This window comes from Saccostrea cucullata, unplaced genomic scaffold (genome assembly GCF_032062105.1).
Source record: "Saccostrea cucullata isolate Sc308-1 unplaced genomic scaffold, CSIRO_AGI_Scuc_v1 ctg16971, whole genome shotgun sequence".
Taxonomy (NCBI): domain Eukaryota; kingdom Metazoa; phylum Mollusca; class Bivalvia; order Ostreida; family Ostreidae; genus Saccostrea; species Saccostrea cuccullata.
The window spans coordinates 1-11,459 of NW_026940406.1; the positions used below are offsets into that span (position 1 = coordinate 1).

At 32.6% G+C, this 11,459-nt stretch overlaps 1 protein-coding gene across 1 annotated transcript; it reads left to right on the plus strand.

The window, feature by feature from the left end:
• Positions 1-6,428: 6,428 nt before the first annotated feature.
• On the plus strand, positions 6,429-11,152 carry LOC134255364 (uncharacterized). Its single transcript, XM_062737886.1, has 4 exons — positions 6,429-6,504; positions 9,621-9,914; positions 10,391-10,576; positions 10,681-11,152. Exons 1-4 carry the CDS (start codon positions 6,453-6,455, stop codon positions 11,109-11,111), a joined length of 963 nt encoding a protein of 320 aa, XP_062593870.1. The 5' UTR covers positions 6,429-6,452; the 3' UTR covers positions 11,112-11,152.
• Positions 11,153-11,459: the final 307 nt, after the last annotated feature.

Genomic DNA, 11,459 nt, shown 5'->3' on the forward strand with positions numbered 1-11,459 from the left:
CTAATACAATAATAGAAATCCCATAATCATGATTTAAAAAATTTTATTTGTACCAGATATTTTATTTTCTATGAGGTAATTTCAACAACAAAAAATTGTTTTAAATTTAGGTTTTTGTCCAATTTCACGACTTGGTTTTTCACTGGAGTCCATGCAATAAACAGGGTGTCCCAACTCAACCTACACAAGTGAAAAAGTTTACAAATGTACAAACACTAAGTAATTTAATTTTTTTTCTGTCTGTCATTTATGTAAACCAATAAGAAGAATTTGTATTTTTTCGAATAATTTTTAATCTGGAATGTTGCTAAAAGTTCAGAACTCTTCAAATCAGTTCAAATATTTTTGTAAAATTTTAGAAGAAAGCCAAATTAAAGGTAATTAGCACAATCAAAGAGTTTCAAACTTGTAGTGATATTACATATAATATAAAATTTTATGATTGAAGGTAATTCCACCCTCGCATTTCTAATGGTTAAAAGTACAAAAACTGCTTTTATTTTCATTTAATATACTTTAAATTTTCCAACTATTGCAAAAAAAGTAAAGGTCACCATATTATTAAAGATGAGAGACATAAATAAACAGAAGTATATGTCAACATAAAAAAATGCACACATTTTGTAAACAGTATTTAGAAAAATGTGTAAAAACTGGTTAAAATGCATAATTCTGATGCTGAATCTTCCTTAATTAACTTCCTACTTATAAGATACTTTTGAAATGTGAATATCAGGGAAAATTTTTCACGTTTAAAGTACAAGCAAATGACCTGAGAAGGAGTTATTGCCTTTGTCATCATTCTTTAAAGATTGATTACTTTATTACATTTAAAAAATATGCATTTTTTAAAATTCTTTTATTTAACAATATTTATCAGAACAACTATTGAAAAGCATTCCTTCAAAGGATATTATTGTATCAGGTATGAATTTAAACAAATAACAATTTTTGCAAAAAAAAAAAATAATAAAAATAAAAAGAAAACAATTACATCATAGGAGGGTGGATTTACCTTAAAATCGACATCAGTGAGTTCTTTTTCCGGTCATTTCTCATTTATCAAAATTGAGCTAATTTTACAGCAATATTCATTTAATCATTCTATCACATTTAAAAACAAAAACGAACCTTACAACTAAAAAAAAATACTTTGCAATAATAAAAGTTTTCTGTTTTGATTTATCACTACGTTTTCACCTAGTATAATTCAATTATTTATTTTTCATTTTAGACCGAGTGTGTTTTGGAGACACAGACAAAGCCATTACCTACACTTCTGGTTTTAGGTGAGTCTAAAGAATATCTTTTTTCAAGTGAATTCAATGAATAATTTTATAAAAGTATATCTCATTTGTTTCTTAGCTTGAAAAGAAAAGCGTAGAACTTAATAAAAATATTCATGATACATGTAATTTAGAAATCTTCTTTAAAGATTGCTTTATCTATGTTACAATCGCACATTTAAAGGTTGAGGGGCAATGTAAAAAAAATCTATACTTCTGTATTCAAAAATCCAGAATTGAAAAAAGTTAGATATAAGCAGTCTCTTTTAAAGTCATCAATTCGTAAGTTCTTTGGTCGATACAATGACCTTGTCGGCAAATATATTTATCATTGAGTCAAATGCTGACTGTCGTATTCAAACTTAGTGTTAGTCCATTATTTATACACTGATTAATTATGAACTGACGATGGATTTTTCTGTTATTTCTCAATCATGACAAGGAGCACACGGCGGAAGTGACCGATCGGCAGGGTATGCTCACTCCTAAATGGCCTCCTATCTTACCTCTGATGTTTTCGAGGTCCGTGTTTGCTCTGCTTCTAATTTGTACTGACTTATGATCCTAAATACTATTCATTATTTCCATTTGTTTCATTTTCTGAGCAACGACTCATTGCAAATGCTTGAAACTTTAGCACTTATGAGGTGGACTTTATACTAGTATTTGCATGAATCTGAGGTCAACTTTTTATTTATCCCTGTATTTGTCTGTAACAGAACTTGTGTTTATTAAAATGAAAGTGTGTATTTACATCAGAGGGGAGGTATAACTAGTGAGCAGACTTCTTAATACTGTATAACTTTGTAAAATATTTTGCATGTAATTTTTAATGAATAGTGATGACGAATCGACATCTGGCGTGGGTCTCGGAATTGGAATTGGGGTCCTAGTAGTGATAATCTTAGTTGCTGTGATAGTTGTTATAGTATGCCGCAAACTTACATTAAAGAGCGACGAAAGTAAGTTATTTTTAACGAGGTCTTGATGACATATTATAAAGTATATGCAGTTTTTATTGATTTCAGAGATGGTTTGAACAATTTTTAATACATTTTATAGATGTCTTAATTGTTATACACTCAACATTTTAAAAATTTTCAATATGATCACATTGCCATGGAAAGTTTCATTTTTCTGAAAAACTTAACAGTCAGTTTCTATGAAACTATGAAAGAAAAATTTGAAATGGTTTGGCAAACTTTCACATTATTGTCACATTAACAAGCAAAGGTGCATTTGAAAAAAATCCTATAAAATAAGTTTAAAGTGCATAATTTTGATAACTAATGGAACTGTTGTCAAGCTCATAAATAGAAATTTGTAAACGTATACTTCTAAAACATCAAAAGAGTAAGTATTTCCTATCGACTGGTCACAACCACCGCTAGCACATTGTCATGCTAATGCAGGCAATTGAGAAAATTCTAGGACAATTCAGAGTGGAAATAATGTAAACATTCGACTCACGCTAAAAAAAAACGATGAGTAAACTTTCAATATATAAAACTTATTCCTTAGTTATATTTCTTCTCCTTGATGAATAAAGTGCCTATTCAGGCTCGTTTAATGTCATTATTTCGCAGATTTTATGGTCAACACAATGGCCTTGTCAGCACATAAAACCAATCATTGAGTTAAATGTTGCCTTTCATTTTTTTGCACTAATTGCCAGTCCATTATTTATACTCTGAACTATCTTCTGATTTTTCCTTTTCTTCGATCATGACAAGGATCACAAAGCCAGTGTTACCGGTCGGCAGGGAATGTTCACTCTTTCATGGCACTTGATCCGACCTCTAGATTGTGAGGTCCTTGTTTGGTGTGCTACAAATTTAAATGTATTTGAGGTCGAGTATATAATGATAAAGGCTAATTGAGAATAAAAAACACAAACATGAAAAGTCGTACATTTTAAACACTTTCAAAGTATGTTAAATGGCAATTTATCTTTGTTTTTCAAGTTGATGACATACAAAATGGGATGAACGTTCTCCGGTCTGAAAACATTCTTTATATAATTGGAAAACTCGGAAATTCTGTTTCCATGGTCTGAAAAAGGATAGTATATGATTTTTCCAACAAGCATAACATGGTTCCTCTTAATTTAAAATACTTGGACATTTCTGAAACTTATGAATTCTCCGATAACACTGTTTATTTCATTGATGGTTGGTTTGGATTATGGAATGATAATCCGTGTGAAAAGGATATCGTTTTGAAAAAGTTTCGTATGATCATTGGGGCAGCCAAGGATAAAGAAAGAAATATTAAGTTTGTTATCGGCCTCCGTACACATGATTCCCGTTCCTATGAAAATGACTTGGAAAAGATTGGGATTTCTTTTCTTCAAAAACAAAAAATAATTCGTGATACCAGCTCAATGCATAAAGACACTCGAGTGAAAACGCATTTAAAGAACGTGACACGGAAATGTACTACTGATAGATGTCCCTGTAAGGCATTACGTTTAGAAGACATAAAGTCCATCGACATAATTGGAGGCCACCTCCTAATTGATCTTTTGGATTTGGATCACACTATGGCACCTCAACTGGTAGATGAAAGCAGAGGGCCACTTCAGACAATGATAGAACATTTCAGAGCATTGGAAAGCAAAGACAAAACTCTGTTTGACTGCATTCTTTATATTGTATTGATTGGTTTCTATGATAAGAGGAAGTTTAGATCTGATGTTGCAGAGCAATTTCAAATTTCAGAAAACGTCCACCAAAAATTCTCAAACCTACATAAATATACAAAAACTCTTAAAGCTGAGGAGATTACACAAATGTGGACTTCAACATTCAGCGGTGATTGTAAAGAAACAAACGAGATTGTTGTCTTTTGGCACACTTTTCTTTACATTTCTGCGTTCCATGCCTGTTACAGTCTATACCCGGAGAAGATGATGCGTTACTGCCACCTTGATGCCATACTTCAACTCGTGCGACCGGAAGGCCATGGCCAAACATCGGTCTTTACCGTAGAGGCAAACAGAGACTTGATTTCAAGCTTTTATGAAGTGAGAATACAAGGAAAGGACTTTGAAGACCATGTAAAAGATCATCCTCTTCTTGTGTATTTACGCGCGCAGTCTACAAAATAAGAACAAAGGTATATGGAGACGAATTTATGTTGAAGTGCAATATTTTACACAATATAAAATAATTATTGTACACAATATAAAATTATTTTTTTTAAAGATATGTCAAAACGAAATCTCAAAGTATGAGAAAAAGAAAATTTAAGAAAAGCGGCAAAACTGTTGATTTTTTTACATAGAACTTCGTAAAAATACTTCTTGTTTATTGCTAAAGAGATATATTAAATCTGACAGAGACTTTAAAACGGTCAACGATTCTTTAAATATGTTGTTAAAATCTATGTACACATCAATGCTTCTAATTTTGCAATCGATTGAAATTACGACTCAACTACACAAATTATGACACTCTGTAATAATAAGACAAAAATATGGAGTATCCTCTATATGTTCTTGAGATTGTCATTTGATTGGCTCTGTGGTTTTGATCACAATATTCTGTTATGGAAGTTCATCAGACCCAATGTTAAGATCTCACCGTCTTTAATCTAGATGTCAAATAACCTAATGATATCATTAATATTTTTGTGAATATTAAAGTTTTTTTCTGAATTAAGAACAATGTTTTATTCCACTGAATTTTTAGTGTAACGTGAAGTACATCTTTTTTGTCTTTGTGTGCCTTTTTTAATTTTTTTTTTATACCAAATTATAACAGTCTATGATATTCTTCGCTCGCTCCGTGATCGGGAGGTCGTGAGTTCGTATCTCGGCCGCGACTGACCTAGTCGATAAAATGGGTAGCAACTGTTCCTTCGCCATGCGCTCAGCACTTTGAAGTGAAAGTTGCGGGTCCTTCGGATGAGACCTTAAAAACCGAGGCCCCGTGTTAGCGGCAGGCGTTGGCACGATAAAGATCCCTCACTGCTCAATGGCCCTGAGTGCCGAGTAAAGGTCAAAATTTGAAGCCCTTCACCGGCATACGGTGACGTCTCCATATGAGTGAAAAATTCTCGAGAGGGACGTTAAACAATATACAATTAATCAATCAATCTTCAATCAAATATAAGGAGTGTTGGGGACAACAAAAAATGTCTACAACTAGAGGTCTTTGGCACATCTACTGAACAAGCAAGGAATGCAAACAAAAACTGTTTCGCGAAGGTTTCTAGTTTAAAAACTAAACCGATTTTTTTGTAAACATACGAATCAAACCCATTTCTTCTGGTGCTTTGAATCCAAGTGATCCTATGCTGGAAGTATCAGAGCCTGGAATTCGTCTTAAGACAAAACAGAAACATGTATGTTATCAAAATATAAGAAATCCAGTTACATGAAAACTGACCAGCGTTCAAAAGGGAAATCGTTTCTTGTACTTTGTTCCGTTCCCGAAGAAACCTTCTTGCCTAGGACTGCATTGTGTACCGGTCGCAAATGCACTACCAATCACTAGGGTCAAAATAAGTCCATCATAAATGTAAAAACTGTTGGGAAACCGTTCATCATGTGCGCTCCTGCAAAACGAACAAGGTTACAAAGTATGCAAACAAGCAGGCTATGAATCAGGCTCGGTGGACTGTCCATCCCAAGAAAAGCAAAATAATAGTCTCATGGCTTTCTGCGGCCATAAAAAGATTTTTCTTGAAATAAGGTCACCACTTGTATATATATACAATGTTTGATGGTGTGTTTGTGTTGTATATTATTGCACAAATTTTAATTGCTTTCTACTTACACGTAATACCTAGTACATTGGCATTTTGCAAATAAATAGACACCGGAAATGTTTTCAGTAGTTTTTAATTCATTCCGTCCTGCACCATATGCTATGTATCTCCCCTTGCCGGTTTCTTTATACTTTATAACTTTTGTCATGTAATCATAATTTTTATATTTTCCTTATTTAGTCATTTTTGTTTTGTTAAAACATATATTGTACATATGTTGTCTAATAAAGATTTTGTTTATAAGTCTCATCTCTTATTATTAAAATCAATGCTTACATAAACAACAATCATAATGTGCTGTTGAGTGAAACCATTGATAAACTTATATCGGACCATCACACCACATGACGTCACGGGGTCAGCGGGTCATTTATCCACTTGGTAGCGATAAAGATGGGCCTTCAACGATGCCAGTTTGTGATATTTTATACTTTTATTTCACAAGGTAAAAAATTTTATTTTCAACCTTTCAATTTGAAAAAAAAAATAGTATTATTATATAGGTTTCAATTTTCTTGGAACCCTGGACTGCATTAAAAATTAAGCATTTTTTTCAATACAGTAAGTGATATATTAGTTATATACTATCTTTAATTGAATGATTTGAGAAAGGAATTTTAGATAAAAATTAAATACGAAAATTTATTTAACAGATCCGAAGAGTAAACTTTTCGAAGAGTCAACTTTAAAATAGATATTTTATACAAAAAGAATAGTAATATATTCAATACGCTTAACAAATAAAGGTACCACTTTTATGATATCAAAGTATTTCAGGATAAATACATATAGGAGGAATTCGAATTTGATGTATGGCTTGACATTTATATTTTTGGCTGATTTTGATTAGGGGAAAATAAATCTTTTAAATATAATGAAATCGTTAGTTTTCTTCAGCGTTAATTATGTAACCTTTCGTGGTTTTTTGTATGTAATTCCAAACAAAAATTTCAGCAATTTTTAAACTGTGACAAAATCTCACAAAATTTCCCACCTTTACCTGGCAAACATTGTTTAACCTACCCATTTGAATAGAATGTAGAGATAGCGATATTAATTAAAAAAAAGAAACAAGCAAATTCAAAGAATTGTGGTCCCCCGCTTTCGGTATCTTTGTGGGCAAGATATCATTTTTAGGGTCAAGGTAAATAGGTCAAAGTTTTTGGTATCCCATGAAAGGTCTTGCCATAAAGAATACATATATTTAAAATATGAAAGTCCTAGTTTCTACGGTTCAAAAGTTGTGACCAAGGTTAACGTTTTTAAACAGTAGTTAAAACTCCAAGGTCAAAGGGTCAAAGGTCTTGGTATGCAATGAAAGGTCTTCTCACAAGGATTACATACGTGAAGTACAAAAGCCCTAGCCCTTACCGTTTAAAAGTTATGGTCAAGGTTAAAGTTTTTTCAGAAGTACGTAAATCTCCAAGGTCAAGGTCCAAAGGTCAAAGTTGTTGGTATCCAATGAAAGGTGTTGCCTCAAAGAATACATATGTGAAATATAAAAGTCCTTGTATCTTCCGTTCAAAAGTTGTGACCAAGGTTATAATTCTTAAAAAGTAGTTAAAACTCCAAGGTCAAGGTCAAAAGGTCAAAGTTCTTGGTATCCAATAAAAGGTCTTCTTACAAGAATAACATATGTGAAGTATAAAAGCCGTAGCCCTTACCGTTCAAAAATTATGGTCAAGGATATAGTTTTTTCATAAGTACGTAAATGTCCAAGGTCAAAAGGTCAAAGTTGTTGGTATTCAATGAAAGTTCTTGTCACAAAGAATAAATATGTGAAATATGAAAGTCCTAGTACCTACCATTCAAAAGTTATGGCCAAAGTGAAGGTTTTGAATTTTTTAGTAAAAGTAAATAAAAATCGAAGGTCAAGGTCAAAAGGTCAAATTTGGTGGTACCCAAAGAAAGGTCTTGTCACAAGGAATACACATATGAAATATGAAAATCATAGCTCCACTAAATCAAAAGTTATGGGCAAGGTTAAAGTTTTTGTGACTGAGGACAGACAGCTAGACCGACGGACAGACGGACAGACGAATGAGATTTAATGTCTACTTGCTTTCGCGAAAGCGGGGGACAATAAATATGAGAAATATTGTTGACTTACGAAAAAGGTATTTTATTTTATTTGTTTTATTTATTTATTTTTCAATTTTAAACTTATTATGTATGTAATCGTTACAAAATTTAAATGATTAAAATCTAGTAGCATACTGAGAGAATAGTATAGAAACTGATGGGCTATGTTAGATTTAAAACGATATACCAAGGACCGGATAGGCAACATTTTATGTTTTTTAACTAATCAACAATTTTCAATTACCAATGAGTACTTGATTAATTGGGAATAAAAACAAAACTACAATTTTTCCATTTAGTGCCTAAAAACAGAAAAAGCATGATTTCCGATTAACATAATGTGTTTAATAAGTTTTCTGTGTATGTGTATGGATTTTTAATAAATGTCAAAGTGTAAATCATCAAATAATTTGAGTATAAATCAAACAAATCGGCTGATCAGATGCGGGTGCTGTTTTTTGAAATAAACGAACCAATTACTAATTAGATTAGGAGTAAAAATAGTGACATCAACATATCTTTAATATTTTTTATAGATAGATTAAGGTTTTGATCTGAAATGTTTCATAATTTAGATACTTATTTCAAATTTATCTTTTAAAAAACCTGCAACCTACAAATTATCGCGATACTCTATAAGAATATATATGTCCATGGTCTTAAAGGCAGATATTTTAAGCACCGCCTTCAGAAATACCTGGTCTAGGTAGCCCTGTCAATTAAGTGAGTGAAGGTCCATCATTGGATGCTGGAACTTGATTGACATTTACTTTCTGGTCCCTGTGTATACCCTGTACACCTTGTTTGGGAGCCGTGTGGACCTTCAAATTAACTTCTGTTCCTTTGATGGTTACCGAGCACAGTACAGAGAAACTGTATTACTATTTACTATGAAAATAATTTGATTGATAATATATGGATAAAATATACCTTTAGTATTTGAAAGGATTATACTGGTAATTATGCATATTTTTGAAGAAAAAAAAACCTTTGGTACATAAAACTTTTTTTTTTCTAAATGAAATTTCGATATTTATTTTAATAATGCTAAATGGTAAACCTAAAATGGAATTGTTATTGATTTTTTTTAGATTAAAATATACATGCACTAACATCTAAAATAATCTATGTTTTAATATTTGAATTTATAGTATGATATCAAAAATATTTTAAATGGTATGGGGTTTTTTCAAACATTCAAAAATAAATCATTATAGAATTGAGAAACCTTTTTACCACTAATTTGAAATTGTCCCATAATACCAAACACAGGTAGAGTTTGACATCTGGGTTTTTCACTGTGTATTAAATCACTTCCTGTGTATAGGGATTAGGAGACAGATGACAACAGGTAGACTGATAGCCCCGAAGGCATTCACATCTGTACAGAATTAGCCTCTCCCTTACCTGGAATTTACCACTCTGTAAAAAATCTCTGCCTTTAAATATATTTAAAATTCCACTTTTCCTCTAAATTAGCTTTGTCTGCACCGGATGATTTAAGAACTTACTGCCCCCGGGACATTGCTCTAGATCCACAATACGTCTGGATACATGGTACCTCGTGCCTTCAGATCTCCCTGGACAAGCGTGACTGGCCGCACGCGCGGGAGCGCTGTCAGCGCCATGGAGGGGATCTGGTGCAGATCCGGAATGCTGATATGCAGGGTTCCATCATAGAGAAGATAAGACAAGTCCATCACCACATCAAGGAGGGCTTCTGGATCGGGGCTTCAGATCAACATCATGAGGGGAGGTGGGAGTGGGTGTCAGGTAAGTTACATAAACGTCAGGGATGGGATACTGTGTCAACCAGGATCCCCTGTCTACCTGCCATATTCACAATAAGCCTTGGCTCATTTTTGACCAAGATAAGTCAGAATATAAAGCTTTAAGACACAATGAAATATTGTTTTTTTTTAAATAAAGTAAAAATGTATTTTAAAAATATTTGTTAAAATAAAATAATACTCAAGACAATGCTTAACGATAAGTTGTATAGATAAATAAGGTCATTAGAAGGACATAGATTTGAAATATCTATGCTCTTCCTTCGACAGCTGAAAAAAAAGTATATGTTCTTCGGAAAAAAGAACAATATAATAGTTGGCAACTTATTTCTTTTATATTGAAATTGTATGAATCTTTAATTCAAGGTTTCTCTTTAACTTATCTCTTGAACAACTCTCCTACCTTTTGCTTCAGAATGTGTTGTATAACAATAAAATGTGACGAGGTTAACATTGTAGGTGACAAGACGATGACGTATGATAACTGGAGTCCTCACCAGGGTCCCCACCAGACCGGATTTCTGCTGATACCGGGGGGAGGGGCGGAGGACTGCGGACTACTGAAGGTCACAGATCATTACATGTGGCACGACTACCCCTGTCACAGCGGAATAGCCTTCTTCTATCCCTACATTTGTCAGTTTGGTAAGACATTAGTTCGAAATATTCTAAAACAAAACAAACGGTAAAACTTTACGTCATCATTTTTGCATTACTTAACAATGAATTAATTTTTCTATGAATTCAAGATATACCACAAACAACACAAAAACCAGAAACAACACCAACTCTAAAACCAACCTCAGCAGTATCGACAACAAAACTAACAAAAGCAACGACACAATCTACTGCGAAATCAACTACAAAACCAAACTTTACACCAAAAGTCACAGAGCTAGCATCGTCAACAACACTTTCTACAAGTATTAAAAAATCTACAACAGAAGATCTATCGTCAGTTCCAGCAATGACAACAAAGTCCACACTTCTCTCTCTATTAACATCCAAGTACACCATGACTGAGAAAACAAATGGAATCAGTTTAATTCCGAACAAAATCACATCTGAAGGAAGTCCTAAGCTGACCACAGAAGAATTTGAGATACTAGTCACAGAGCAAGGTCAAAGTTTAACCACGACAGCAAAGAGTGAACCAGAGGGCATGATCATTATAGGATAAAGATTGTAGATTTTTTTTTCATCAAAATTTGAAAATATTAAACATCTACACTTTTACTATATTCTTTAGAAAACAATTTCATGCTACAAACAACAAATGAATAAAACATTTTTTTTCTCATCGCTTATTAAAAATGAAATGATCATTATTGAGATACATGGGAAAGAAATCCTAAAATAGCAAGCAATTCTAGAGATTATCACTTCTTCCTTTAAATGCTACTACATGTAAATGTCTTTAATATGCTATAAATGTACTAAAATCCTTATAAAAAGCATTCCAACAACATTCACAGCTGATTTTTTTTCTCAATGTCAACTTTAAATGTCCACTTGCAATTTCAATTTC